Source organism: Macaca thibetana, chromosome 4 (assembly GCF_024542745.1).
Source record: "Macaca thibetana thibetana isolate TM-01 chromosome 4, ASM2454274v1, whole genome shotgun sequence".
Classification (NCBI taxonomy): Eukaryota; Metazoa; Chordata; class Mammalia; order Primates; family Cercopithecidae; genus Macaca; species Macaca thibetana.
The window spans coordinates 43,523,606-43,538,982 of record NC_065581.1 but is presented as its reverse complement, the minus strand read 5'-3'; the positions used below and the strand labels follow the sequence as shown (position 1 = coordinate 43,538,982).

Here is a 15,377-nt window from a genome sequence, read left to right as displayed (position 1 = left end):
TTTGAGGCGGAGTCTCGCTCTGTCACCCAGGCTGGAGTGCAGTGGTGCAATCTTGGCTCACCGCAACCTCTGCCTCTTGGGTCCAAGCGATTCTCCTGCCCTCAGCCTCCCAAGCAGCTGGGACTACAGATGTGCGCCATGACACCTGGGTAACTGTTGTATTTTTAGTAGAGACAGGTTTCACTATGTTGGCCAGGCTGGTCTTGATCCCTGACCTCAAGTGATCCACTTGCCTCAGTCTCCTAAAGTGCTGGGATTACAGGTGTGAGCCACTGCACCTGGCCAGTAATCTGAATCTTTAGTCCTATATTTGAAAATCTGCTGTACCAATAATAAATGATTTAAATGTTTTAGCTTGCTTTATGGCTTTAATTTCTTAACGTAATTATGTACTTATTTAAATAATTTATTGCATAGATGTGATGCTATCAACTTTTTTTTTTTTGAGACGGAGTCTCACTCTGTCACCAGGCTGGAGTGCAGTGGTGCGATCTCTGCTCACTGCAATCTCTGCCTCCCAGTTTCAAGCTATTCTTCTGCCTCAGCTTCCTGAGTAGCTGGGACTACAGGTGCGCACCATCATGCCTGGCTAGTTTTTGTATTTTTAGTAGACACAGGGTTTCATCATGTTGGCCAGGATGGTCTCGATCTCTTGACCTCATGATTTGCCTGCCTCAGCCTCCCAAAGTGCTGGGATTACAGGCATGAACCACTGTGCCCAGCCCATGTTATGAACTTTTTTTTTTTTTTTTAATCATAGCTGGGCACGGTAGCTCACATCTGTAATCCCAGCACTTTGGGAGGCTGAGGCAGGCAGATCACCTGAGGTCAGGAGTTTGAGACCAGCCTGACCAACATGGTGAAATCCCGTCTCTACAAAAAATACAAAAATTAGCCGGGTGTGGTGGAACATGCCTGTAATCCCAGCTACTTGGGAGGCTGAGGCAGGAGAATCATTTGAACTTGGGAGGTAAAGCTTGCGGTGAGCCGAGATCGCACCATTGCACTCCAGCCTGGGCAACAAGAGTGAAACTCTGTCTCAAAAAAAAAAAAAAAAAAAAAAAAAAAGGTAAAATACATATAAAACTTTCATCTTAGCCATTTTTATGTGTACAGTTCGGTATTAAGTACATTCATACTGTTGTGAAACTAGTCCCCAGAACTCTTTATCTTGTAAAAGTGAAACTCTACATAATACCTAATAAAGAGCAAGTCCCTGCTACTTTCTTCCCCTAGCACCTAGCAACCACCATTCTGCCTCTTTCTGTGTCTGTGGATATGACAATGCTAGGTAGGTCATATAAGTAGAATCATATGGTATTTATCTTTTTGTTACCAGCTTATTTCACTTAGCATAATGTTCTCAAGATCCAATCATGTTGTAGCATTTATCAGAACTTCCTTCCTTTTTAAGACTAATATACCATTGCATGTATATACCACATTTTGTTTCTCCATTCCTTCATTAGCAGACACTTGGGTTGCTGCTACCTTTTGGCTATTGTGAATTATGGTGCTTGAACAGGGGTGTAAAATATCTCTTTGAAACCTGTTTTCAATTATTTTACAAATATACCCAGAAGCAAAATTGCTGGATCACATGGTAATTCTATTTTTAATGTTTTGAGGAATTGCTGGACTGTTTTCCACAGTGGCTATACCGTTTTACCTTCCTACAAGTAGTGCACAAAGGTTTTAATTTCTCCATATCCTTGCCAACACTTTTTTTCCCTTAGAGACGGAGTTTTGCCATGTTGCCCAGGATGGAGTGCAGAGGCTATTCACAGGTACCATCATCACATACTACAGCCTTGAACTCCTGGGCTCAAGCAATCCTCCTGCCTCAGCCTCCAGAGTAGCTGAGACTACAGGTGCATGCCTATCCTTGTTTATTTATTATTTGACAGAAGCCATCCTAATAGGTGTGAGGTGGTATCTTAGCTGCCTGTATATCTGCTCTGGAGAAATGTCTATTCAAGTCTATCAGCATCTTTTTTTTTTTTTTTTTTAAACAGGGTTTCACTCTGTTGCCCAGGCTGGAATGCAATGGCGTCATAACAGCTCACTGCAGCCTCAACCTCCCGGGCTCAAGCAATCCTCTTACCTTAGCTTCCCAAATAGTTGGGACTACAGGCATGTGCCACCACGCCTGGCTAACTTTTGTTATTTTTATTTATTTTTTTTGTAGAAACGGGATTTTGTCATGTTGCTTAGGCTGGTCTCAAACTCTTGGGCTTAAGCAATCTGCCTGCCTTGGCCTCCCAAAATGCTGGGATTACAGGAGTGAGCCGACGTGCTTGGCCAGCACTTTTTAAAGAATGTGTTTACCCCTTTTTATTTTTGGATCATCCTTTTACTCTCTGTCCATCTGTTCTCTATAACATACATTAACACAGTAAGTTTTTGTATATGTTCTCCATTTACACATATTTAAATACACATATTAAATACATTTCTAAAGATTTGTTAGTTTGACTTATGAAAATCAAATACTACACATGCTTTTGTGCATCTTAGCTTTCATTGATTTTTTTCTGTTAACGACTGCATAATTTTCTGTGGTGTGGACTTATTAAAACATCCTTCAGAGAAGGGTATTCATCTTCTCTGTTTCCAGTCCTCTGTGACTACAAAAAAAGCAGTACTGTACTGAACACACTGTGTACACACTTACTGGTACTTGTATTTCTATGAGATAAATTTCTAGGTGAGGTAAAGCTTTAACATGTTACTAGATCATTTTCCTCAAATGCAGCAACTTATTGTTAAGCATGTATTCCTAGTCTCTGCATCTCTGCAAGATATTTTATCACCCTAACTTCATGTATATTGACCAGCTAGATTTTCTGTTATGATCTGTCTTTTCATATCCTTTGCCCATTTTCTATTTTATTGTTTGTTCCCTACTTGATAATCTGTAAGTACAGTTTCTGATATATTATTAAATTGAATATGCTGAAACATTAAGGAAGAATTTCTTAAATAAGACACAAAACATACAAATTATAAAGAAAAATATATCTTTTGCTACATTAAAATTTAAAGTTTTTGCTCAATGAAAGGCACTGCAACAAACTTAAATGAGTAAGAAAAGGACAATCCAACAGAAAAAATAAGAATATGAATAGGAAATTTGCCAAAAAGAAAACTTAAATGACCAACAGAATAAATACAAGATATTTAAAAATCAAGGAAAATGCAAATTTGACTGATGAAATTTCACACACATCAGATTGGCAATTTTTTTTTTTTTTTTTTTTTTTGCTTAACACAAGACCTTGTTCTGTCACCCAAGCTAGAGTGCACTCGTGTAATCAAAGCTCACTATACCCTTGGACTCCTGGGCTCAGGCAATCCTTCTACCTCAGCCTCCTGAGTAGTTAGGACTACATGTGCGCACCATCATGCCTGGCTAATTTTTCAATTTTTTTTTTTGTAGAGTCAGGGTCTTCCTCTGTTGCCCAGGCTGGTCCCAAACTCTTGGCCTCAAGTGATCCTCTTGTCTCTACTTTCCAAAGTGCTAGGATTACAGGTGTGAGCCACAGTGTCTGGCCCAGATTGGCAAAATTTAAAAATTTGACAGTATATAGTTTTAACAAAGATGTGGAGAAACGGGCGCTCTCATACACTGCTGGTGGGAAAGTATATTGGTACCACAGTTTTGGAGATGAACTAGGCAAAATCTAGTAAAGCTGAGAATGTCCATACCCTAAAAACTCAGAAATTCCATTTCTTGGTATATACTGTAGGGAAACTTTTGCATCTATGCAAAAAGGAGACAAAACAATGCCCATAGCAGGAGTATTTGTCACAGCAAAAAACTGAAAACATCCTAATTGCCTATCAACAGGAGAATAAATTGTGGTATAATCATCATGAAATACTATACAATGTTTAAAAAAATGAATGAACTGCAGCAACGTGTATCAACACAGATAAACCTAAAAACAACACTGAAAAGGCAAGCTGCAGTGTAATACATTCAGTATGTATTTTGTTACATAATGTTTAAAGACCCCCAAATCAATCTATATAATGTTGATGGATATTTAATATATGAAATACAAAGGAATGCACAAGAATGAAAAAAGTAAATTAAGTAATTATTGCTAGGGAAGGAGAAAGGATAATGGGGGAAACCCCTTCTCTACCAAAAATACAAAAAAAAACCCCAAAAAACAAATAGCCAGGAGTGATGGCACATGCCTGTAGTCCCAGCTACTCAGGAGGTTGAGGCACAAGAATTGCTTGAACCCAGGAGGCAGAGGTTGCAGTGAGTGGAGATCATGCCACTAAACTCCAGCCTAGGTGACAGAGAAAGACTCTGTCTCAAACAACAACAACAACAACAACAACAACAACAACAACAACAACAGCAACAAAATGATAATAATACAGGGGCCTCCATACTACTTTATATATTTAAAATTTGAGGCCGGGTGTGGTGGCTTACACCTGTAATCCCAACACTTTGGGAGTCTGAGGCAGGTGGATCACTTGAGCCCAGGAGTTTGAGACCAGCCTGGACAACACGGTGAAACCCCATCTCTACTAGAGATACAAAAATTAGCTGGGTATGGCTATGCGCACCTGTAATCCCAGTTACTCAGAAGGCTGAGGCAGAATCACTTGAACCCAGAAGGCGGAGGAAGTTGCAGTGAGCCGATATTGTACCACTGCACTCCAGCCTGGGCAACAGAGACTCCTCGAGGGGGGGGGGAAAAAAGATAGATACAATTATTTTTTTAAAAGAATATTTACATAAAATTCAGTTACATGGAGTAGTGAAAAATAAATTCTAATTTCTAAAAATAAATCCAAATGTGGAGAATAGTTTGCTTTTAGAAAGATGATACACTAATTGCTATGAGGATATGGAACATATTTTGCCATAAGGTACCAAGAAACAACTTTGCTTGCATTATAATCTTGATGCTTAAGGCCACTTTAATTTCTAAAAAGTAACAGAACATTCTACTGATTAAAAACAAAACAAAAAGCAAAAAACATTCTAAGACTGCTTTGATGGAGAAATGGAATATATCTTATCTAAATACTCATTTCCTGTATCAATCCTACACAGCTTTAAACTAGATAAAATAATGCAATATTTAAGAAACATTATCTTTAAACATTTTTTGGTTAACATTGATCTTCATTCGAGAAAGCAGAAAGACATGTTCATAAATGCTGAAATTTGAAGCTAGTTTTAAACTAATAAAAATAATATAGGCATGTTTTAAAATTACTTACCACAATTACTGATTTTGCTTGCTCACAATACTGGAAGTCTCCATATCGAACAGACCTACGCCCCTGTAAATAAAGATATTTAAAATTAAGCTATAAAAATATTGTATTCAATATTAATAACTTTTAAACCAGTAAACAAACATGTTTAAGCATATAACAACTCTGATCAATTTTCTTTTTTTCTTTTTTTTTTTTTTTTTGAGACGGAGTCTCGCTCTGTCACCCAGGCTGGAGTGCACTGGCCGGATCTCGGCTCACTGCAAGCTCTGCCTCCCGGGTTTACGCCATTCTCCTGCCTCAGCCTCCCGAGTAGCTGGGACTACGGGTGCCTGCCACCTCGCCCGGCTAGTTTTTTGTATTTTTTTTAAGTAGAGACGGGGTTTCACCGTGTTAGCCAGGATGGTCTCGATCTCCTGACCTCGTGATCCGCCCGCCTCGGCCTCCCAAAGTGCTGGGATTACAGGCTTGAGCCACCGTGCCTGGCCTTGATCAATTTTCAATATTTACAATCTTCATACTACTCATTGATAAATAAGTTAAAAGTTTCCTTCAAAGCTATGCTAACTTTTCCAAGCCATTAATATACTTCCTTGAACAAAACATTTATTCTTCTAGACATCTACAATTTCCATTTTCATAACTATATGTCCTCTTAAACTTTCTATCTGGCGATAGTTTATAGTTATACCCAACATACATTTGGGCCAATGTTCAAATGAAATTTTTTTTTTTTTTTTTGAGATGGAGTCTCGCTCTGTCGCCCAGGCTGGAGTGCAATGGTGCAATCTTGGCTCATTGCAACCTCCGCCTCCTAGGTTCAAGCGATTCTCCTGCCTCAGCCTCCTGAGTAGCTGGGATTACAGGCGCATGCCACCACACCTGGCTAATTTTTGTATTTTTAGTAAAGACGGGGTTTCACCATGTTAGTCAGGCTGTTCTCGAACTCCTGACCTTGTGATCTGCCCGTCTCAGCCTCCCAAAGTGCTGGGATTACAGGCATGACAAATGAAATTTTAAGAAAAAAAATTCAATTTATTATCAACATGGTAAATTTACTTACATCTCGATCTACTGTAGTTGCAAAACCAATAGCTTCTTTTTGTGTACAGTTAACAGCTTTCTGAAGAGTATAAATAACTTGTTCATAGGTGTGAACCTCATCATTAAACAGCATGCAATAGTAGGTGTCACTCTTCTCTCTGTGGGATAAAATATTAATGATATATCAACCATCTATTTGCCTATTATCTTGCTCCAGGCTGACTTATTAAGAGACTACTTTGTCCTATGTGATGTGCTAGGTACTGAACACATATCTGTAAAGAATTCACCTGTGGTCCCGTGCTCTATGATACTACAGTCTGGTGGGCAAAATACATATTGCACATATGACTCTGTATAAACAGGTTTTTATCAAGAATAGAAAGTAGAGCAGGGTATAACAGGCCTGGGAGCTCAGAGAACTCTTGGAGAAGTAATCTGAGGACCAAAGTCAGAATTGGCTATCAGCAGCTCTCAACTGGGGGAAATTCCCCTCCATCTCTCATAGTTGACCATTTGGCAACATCTGGAGACAATTCTGGTTGTCAAGACTGGGGCCTGGGGTGCTGCTGGCATCTAGTGGGTAGACGCCAGGGATGTTGCTAAATATCTTGCAATTCACCAGACAGCCCCCATAACAAAAAATTAATCTGGCCCCTAATTCCAATAGTGCCAAGGTTGAGAAACCATGGGCCAGAGGAAGGTGAAAGCAAAGGTGCTAAGGTGGCAAAGGTAAACACTGGGAGATGGAGCACAAGGAAGAAGGGGGAGATTAGTATGACATTAGTCTGGTCTGGAGAAAGAAATCTTGAACAGCTTATAATGGTTTTTTTAGTTTGTTTTGAGATACGGGTCTGTCGCCCAGGCTGGAGTGCAGTGGCACAACACGGCTCACTGTAGCCTCAACGACCCAGGTTCGATGGATCCTCCTGCCTCACGAATAGCTAGGACTACAGGCATATACCACTTTGCCCAGCTAATTTTTTAAGTTTTTGTAGAGACGGGGTCTTACTAGGCTGGTCTCCAACTCCTGGGCTCAAATGATCTACCTGCCTTGGCCTCCCAAAGTGCTAGGATCACAGGCATGAGCCATTGTGCCAAGCCAGCTTATATTTTGATTTTTGCCATTCTAAGGACAATCAAAAATTTGAGATAGGAGATATAATCAGAATCGTCTTAAAGTTCACTTCGGCTGCAGTGTAGAGAATGAATTGTAAGGGGTAAGAATGTACATGGCAGTCCAGTTAGGAGGCCATGCTGTCCCCAAATGAAATTAATTTGGACTAGGATACTACAGTATACTACAGTATACTATACAACAACAATACTATAGTAAAAATCATGAGGTACTAAGTCATTTTCATCATTTCCAAAAAGGTATAGTCAACTCATTTTCTTAGAAAACACTTAACCTACAACTTATCTGAAACACAATTGAGAAAGCAAAAAAAAAAAAAAAAAAAAAAAAAAAGGAGCACCAATGTCCCTCAGATCCTCATTCTAAACTATGACTAATTCCAACAAGCTTGGTCTTACTTCTAAGCAAGAAAGAAGGTTGTTTGAGACAAGCACACTAACAAGAAAAATAAAGCCCTAATCTTAATATATCTGTGGCAGAATCCAGTTCTCTGGTCACAAGTTTGTAACCTCAATAATTTAAGTAAAAATGGCAGATGTACACTAAAAAAGCACAGTGTGGAATAAATTTTATTAAAAGTCAGAATCAAAATGATTAAAATTGAATTTGAGCATTTATTCAAACCAGAAACCTCATTTATATCAAAGAGTTCATTCCCTAATGATATTAACATATAACAAAACAAAAAGTAAAGTTGTAAAGTTAATCTATCATTTTATCATACAATCAAAGAGAAAACTGGTTATGCCTGAAACCAGTCCTAGAGCTATGACAAAGCTTAAATCTGGCTACAAACCAACTAATCAACCAACCAGCCAACCAAACAGGGAGAAACCTTCACCAATTAAATGGATCACATGTTTTAAAACTACAAAATCAAAGTTATTGTTCTGCTAAAAACTCATTATTAAAAAATGACTATGCCCTATACTAGCTGTGTTAAAATTTAGCAGTTAAAATTAAGTTAAAATTTAGCAGTTCTTCATACACAAAGAATAAACAGGTTATACTTACACCATCTCTAAATCTGCTGGCAATTCACTTTCTTTTTCCCAGGTTAATATTTCTACTGCATACCGAAACATAATAGCAAAAATGTTGTAAGTTCTTGCTATCACATCTTCTGATAAATGAACAAGAGGATCCTGAAAGAAACAACAGGAAAAATAAAAAATTAAAAAAGGGCAACCATGTACATTAATTTTCATTCTGCTTCCAACCCTCAAAATAGTATAGTAAAAAGTTAGCTGGTCTTCCAGCTTCAGCTTCTCTTCAGTGAATTTGATCCTATACATTACCACCCTACCAAATACAGCTTCTTAAAAGTTTTAGTTCAGAATAATCCAGTTATTCAATCAATTCAATCAAAATATTCAATGGCACTCAAATGCCTAATGAACACATCTAAACATTTTAGAATGGTATTCCATGACCTCAAAAACCTAACAGCAAACCAATTTTATAGCTTTGTATCTTACTAACCCCCAATTTCTAGAATACACAAAGGACTATTACCTAAGGAAGGACAAGCAATATTGAGTTTTATAGGTATAAAAGAGAGCTTCATTTTGACAGTTTTAAAGGTGAGAACTCATGACTTTCAGAAAACTGCCTGTTGATGTTGTAAGAAGCACTCACTTGTCTACTCTCAGCAGGGTGAGATGTGTATGCATGTTAACAGGGAACTTCATACATTAGATCGAACAGTGAAAGAGTCACTGAATTTCTAGGATAATGTAAAAAAGTATTACTTTAAACATACGCTACGTTTAATCAAGGTAATTTTCAGTCAAGGCTGGCAAAATGTTTTGCACTATCTTTCATCTTCATGCTTTATGTTAAATCTAAACTCTTTAGTTTAATGGCTAAGTAGCATTATTTTCATTTCTCACATTAAAATAGTATGTTCCAACATCATGGGATGGGAATCAGTAGATCCCTGAAAATAAATACACACATATACACACACACACACACACTCTGCATAAAAATAAAACATAGTGGAAAATATGAAATATGTATTTAATATTCATATAAAATAAATAATTACATTTTATAAAGTATATAATACTTGTTTTATAAATATATAATTAAATATATATTTGTATATATTAATGTGAATGTATATATACATACACACAAACACATATCTGTGGAGACAGAACATTTTTGCATACCCACACCAAAGATGAGCCTAATGGAACTGATATAAAACAAATAGAGAAGGCGGAATAAAAGAATGGGAGGCTGGGCACAGTGACTCACACCTGTAATCCCAGCACTTTGGGAGGCTGAGGCGGGTGGTTCACGAGGTCAGGAGATTGAAACCATCCTGGCTGACACAGTGAAACCCCGTCTCTACTAAAAATACAAAAAATTAGCCGGGCGTGGTGGAGGCCGCCTGTAGTCCCTGCTACTTGGGAGGCTGAGGTAGGAGAATGGCGTGAACCTGGGAGGCAGAGCTTGCAGTGAGCCCAGATCACACCACTGCACTCCAGCCTGAGTGACAGAGTGAGACTCTGTCTCAAAAAGAAAAGGGAGAAAAAAAAAAAAAAAAAATGGGCCAGGCACGGTGGCTCATGCCTGTAATCCCAGCACTTTGGGAGGCCAAGGGTGGATCACCTGAGGTCAGGAGTTCAAGACCAGCCTGGCCAAAGTGGTGAAACCTCATCTCTACTAAAAAAACACAAGTTAGTTGAGTGTGGTGGCGGTGCCTGTAATCCCAGCTACTTGGGAGGCTGAGACAGGAGAACTGCTTGAACCCAGGAGGTGGAGGCTGCAGTGAGCCGAGATCATGCCACTGTACTCCAGCCTGGGCAACAGAGCAAAACTCCACCAAAAAAAAAAAAAAGAATGGAGAAAAAAGGACAAAGATGCCTAAAACAGAGAGGTCTAGAACTTGAAGAAGGTAAATTTCCTTTTCTCAGTAAGAAGCAGATTTTTCAAATTTTAATAGCACCTTTTACCTATAACTCCTCTCATACAGGCTGCTTTATATGTCCCATCAAGGTTTGTTTTTTTTTTTTTGAGACAGAGTTTCACTCTTGTTGCCCAGGCTGGAGTGCAATGGCACGATCTCGGCTCACCGCAACCTCTACCTCCCGGGTTCAAGCAATTTTCCTGCCTCAGCCTCCTGAGTAGCTAGGATTACAGGCATGTGCCACCATGCCCGATTAATTTTGTATTTTTGGTAGAGACGGGGTTTCTTCATGTTGGTCAGGCTGGTCTCAAACTCCTGACCTCAGGTGTTCCACCTGCCTTGGCCTCCCAAAGTGCTGCGATTACAGGTGTGAGCCACTGTGCCCAGCCAGGTTTTTTTTTGTTTAGTTTTCTCTGTTAGAAGGTTTATTACTATTCGTTATGAAGTCTTTAGAAATCACTGACATGGTAAAATCACTTGTATACAAAAAGAATCAGAGCTGGTCCCTTCTGGGGTTTCAGACAAGAGTAAGTATTAATAATAATATGAACCTCATACGATACCAAAATAGAAAGTGGAATCAAAATTCAGCTTTCCTGGTGCTACTATCTCACCAAACAGTCATTCCATTTCTTACGGTTATATCCCATAAGACAAGAACATTTAAGGATTGAAGAGTTTGATAAATAGGGTTTTTAAAACTTTAATGGTCTTGGAACAGACACAACCACCAATGCTTGAGAATCCTAACCAATAGTTTCCAAACTCTATTTTACAAAAATCCCAGGGTCTGGTAGAGATGCTTCCTATTTGAATAAAAATGTCAGTTCCAAAATATAGTCTAGGCTGAACATGCTGGCTCATGCCTACAATCCCAGCACTTTGCGAGGCTGAGGTGGGAGGACTCCTGGAGCCCAAGAGTTTGAGACCAGCCTGGGCAATACAGTGACACCTCATCTCTACAAAAAAATTAAAAAATTAGCAGAGAGTAGTGGTGCATGATGGGGAAGCTGAGGTGGGACGACTGCTTGAGCCTGACTGGTAGAGGCTAAAGTGATCTTGACACTGCAACTTGACACTGCAACTTCTCCAACCCTGGGCAACAGAAAAAATACACTCTAAAATGTGTTACATTCCATATTGGAACACCAACTGATAATTTTTTTTTTGCTACATTAACCCAGTTTGAGGCAGGCCTAGACAGATTCTTCTGATATCTCCGTATACACACATTTTAACTTCTAAGAAATGTATCACTCATCATAAAGAATTATTTCTGCAGTGAAGAGATGCTACACCTGTACAAGTCTACTAATGTTATGATGGTAAATTAAATGTCAGGAAAGACTGAGACATTCCTGCTCAAATTGCCCTTTTCATAGCATAAATCAGTTGGAACAATAAATGACATCCTATTGTATTATCTATTATTACTAATAATTTTAGCTCTCTGATTATATTTATGCTACAGAATGTTCATCTGTTGGTGAGTCTACTTTAACTTACTATTCTTTCAAACTGGAAGAATGTAAGGCATGTTGTTAAAAAGGTTGTTAGTGGTTATTTTAGATGGCAGTAGGAATTATGGAGAACTTTATCTTTTATGCAGTATATTCCTATAATATTTGAATTTATAAAATGTAAGCATGTATTACAATAAAGATTTTAACTGTTATCAGATGCAAAGTAGGTATGAATGAGGATTTTCTCCATACTGTCCAACTAAAAATGTAGAAATAAACTAGAGGCTGCAGTCATTAAAACCACCTCACTTATCTCATAAACTGACTTTCTAACAACACACATTTCAATTTACAAAAAATAAATCTATTGTTAATACCACTTCAATGTTCTTTATTACTTTTTAAAATCAGATTTTCATTTAAAAAAACAATTCTGGCTGGGCATGGTGGCTCACACCTGTAATCCAAGCACTTCTGGAGGCTGAGGCAGAATTGCTTGACCCCAGGAGTTCGAGATCAGCCTAGCAGGGTATGGTGGTATGTGTCTGTGGTCGCAGCTACTAGGGAGGCTGATGTGGGAGAAATCGCTTGAGTTCATATGGTCAAGGCTGCAGTGAGCTGTGATTGCACCACTGTACTTCAGCCTGGGAAACAGAGCAAGACCTCATCTCAAAAAAACAAAACAAAAACATAACAAAACAACATAACAAAACAAAACAAAAAAAACAAAACCAAATCCCAAACCACGCAATAATTCCGCCAAAAATGCTTTTTAAAACCAGTATAAGGTACTGTGTTAAGAATATCATTACTGGAGTCTATACTACATGGCTTTAAATCCCAGTCCCATAATTTGCTATGTGGGACACGTTGGTCAAGTTTTATCTTTCTAAACTCAAGTTTCTCTTTTTTTCTTTCCTTTTTTTTTTTTTTTTTTTTTTTTTTTTTTTTAAGAGACAGGGTCTCTCTCATCCAGGCTTATAGCTCATTGCAGCCTCAAACTCCTGGGCTCAAACTGACCCTCCACCTCAGCCTAAAAGTAATTATTTATAAAATATTGGTAACAGCATTATCTATCTTATGAGGCTGTTTTGGGAATTAAATGAGATAAACCAAGTAGTCACCATTAACATATAGTTATTAATTACTGATCTGAATTCAGATAGATGGAAGCAGCATTTGTGAGTGAAATTTCAGATTACAAAAATCTTCACTAAGGTTGTTGTTCAGTTAATATTTCTTATTTAACTAAATCTCATTCCAAATAGGATTTACAGCAATTTAAGAATACATCTACATCCCAGCTACTTAGGAGGCTGAGACAGGATGATTGCTTGAGTTCAGGAGTTGAAGACCAGCCTGGGCAACACAGTAATAAAAACCATGTCTCTAAAAATAAAATAATTTTTTTAAAGAACGCACCTAATAGAGTGGTATATAAAAAAAGATGTAAAAAGCAGATAAAGGAAAATAAAGATAGGAAAATAAAACCGTAGTCAAGGTAACATCTATATATAAGTAGAGATCATATAAATTTCCACACAACTTCTACAGGCAGGCTGTTTCCAACCATTTGGCTCTTTTTCCAGAAGTCTCAACAAAAGGAAACACAATCAGTTATGAGATTCACACCAGGAGAAACATAACATTTCTTAATACAGAGACCTAAGAGAAACTCCTTATGGACTCCTATAAAGACTAACAAAGGAGATACCACATATTATGTGTTGATTCTCAACTGGGAGAGGTACAACTCACCAACCTCCCCACTCACTCCCACACCCAAGGGGCCACTTGAAAACCTAGCTGGGCATTTTTTGTTGTCACTATAGTGGAACATGCTAGTGACATTTAGGGAGTGGGAACTGAGTAGGCGAAACACAACGCTTTCAATAGCCTACACCAGGGTCAACAAACTTTTTCTGTGAAGGAGATAGTATTTTCGTCTTAGCAGGCTATAGAGTCTCTGCTGCAACTACTCAATTTTGTTTGTAATGGGAAAACAGCTACAAATACTACATTAAAATTTAAGCATGACTGTGCTTCAATAACATTTTATTTATGGACACTTAAATTTGGATTTCATCTAATTTTCTCATGTCACAAAATACAATTCTGTTGATTTTCTTCAACTATTTAAAAACAGATACAAGAACAGGTTGCGGACAAGATTTGACCTGTAGGAGTCAGAGCTTGCTGAACCCTGTCCTATCCAATGAAGAACTATCTCACCCCCCAAATGCAAAGAGATGAGAAGACCTGTAGAACTCTTACACAGTACTTGTATATCAGCAGGTTTCCCCCAGCTTTTTCTGAAGATGTAGGCTAAATATACGACAAAAAAATTTTGTTCAATAGTTACTGGGAACAGGTATGCTAAACACAATGCTATCTTAATATCTTATAGTCTTACCCTTGAAGACTTCATTTCTCTTTTTTTGAGATGGAGTTTCGCTCTTGTTGTACAGGCTGGAGTGCAATGGCGCAATCTTGGCTCACCACAACTTCCGCCTCCCAGGTTCAAGCGATTCTCTTGCCTCAGCCTCCCGAATAGCTGGGATTACAGGCATGCACCACCACGCCCAGCTAATTTTGTATTTTTAGTAAAGACGGGGTTTCTCCATGCTGGTCAGGCTGGTCTCGAACTCCTGACCTCAGGTGATCTGCCTGCCTCGCCCTCCCAAAGTGCTGGGATTACGGGTGTGAGCCACCACGCCCGGCTGACTTCATTTCTGTTAACCCTATTTTTTTTTGTTTTTGAGACAGAGTCTCACTCTGTCGCCCAGGCTGGAGTGCAGTGGTGTGATCATGGCTCACTGCATCCTCAACCTCCCCTGGCTCTGGTGATCCTCCCACCTCACCCTCCTGAGTAGCTGGGATTACAGGCACACGCCACCATACTTGGCTAAATTTTGTAATTTTTGTATAGATGGGGATTTGCCGTGTTGCCCAGGCTGGTCTTGAACTCCTGAGCTCAAGTGATCCCATCCACCTCGGCCTCTCATAGGGCTGGAATTACAGCATGAGCCACTGCACCTGGCCTTAAATAAACTCTTAAATATAAATTAAATGGTAGAGTTTGGAAGGCTTTATTCTTTGTCTAGTTCCAGGAGTACACATTCTCCAGGCAGGATTGTATGACTTTTGGGTAGGCAGGGGAGCTTGTTGGCATCTTCTTAAAATTCAGGAAATTAACTGGAGCTTAGTTTGTTGGACAATGTATGAGGATAAAGCCAACAGAGCAAATGTAGGCAGATTCAAAACTTTTTCTTGGAAAATTATTTTAAGTCTACTCTAACACAAGGATAAAAAAGGTAACAGAAGTCCTATTTTTTCCAAATAAATAAATTTTTTCCAAATAAATGATATTTATAGAACATAAAATTAACCATTTTAAAGTGAACAACTCAGTAGTACTTGGTACACTTATTATAATGTGCAACTACTACAATCTAGTTCCAAAACATTTCCATCACTCCAAAGTGAAACCCCTTACCTACCAAGCCATTTCTCTCCATTTTCCTCTTCCCCAGCCCCTGGCAGCTACCAATCTGTTTTTTCT

At 38.6% G+C, this 15,377-nt stretch overlaps 1 protein-coding gene across 8 annotated transcripts in view; it reads right to left on the bottom strand.

Annotated features, from left to right (window-relative positions):
- The window catches only part of UBR2 (ubiquitin protein ligase E3 component n-recognin 2), a 129,177-nt gene that overhangs the window by 80,385 nt on the left and 33,415 nt on the right, over nucleotides 1–15,377 (bottom strand). For 7 of the 8 annotated variants that reach the window (XR_007724873.1, XM_050786891.1, XM_050786885.1 and 4 more), the window contains exons 5-7: nucleotides 8,447–8,577; nucleotides 6,314–6,452; nucleotides 5,254–5,316 (exon numbers count right to left, since the gene is read on the bottom strand). Coding sequence is in view for 7 of the 8 variants with exons in the window: in XM_050786891.1 (XP_050642848.1) it covers nucleotides 5,254–5,316; nucleotides 6,314–6,452; nucleotides 8,447–8,577 (333 nt within the window). In the remaining variant the exon portion in view is untranslated. Of the gene's footprint in view, nucleotides 1–5,253; nucleotides 5,317–6,313; nucleotides 6,453–8,446; nucleotides 8,578–12,272; nucleotides 14,532–15,377 lie in introns of those variants that run through there. The other variant, XM_050786888.1, reaches the window with a different exon arrangement.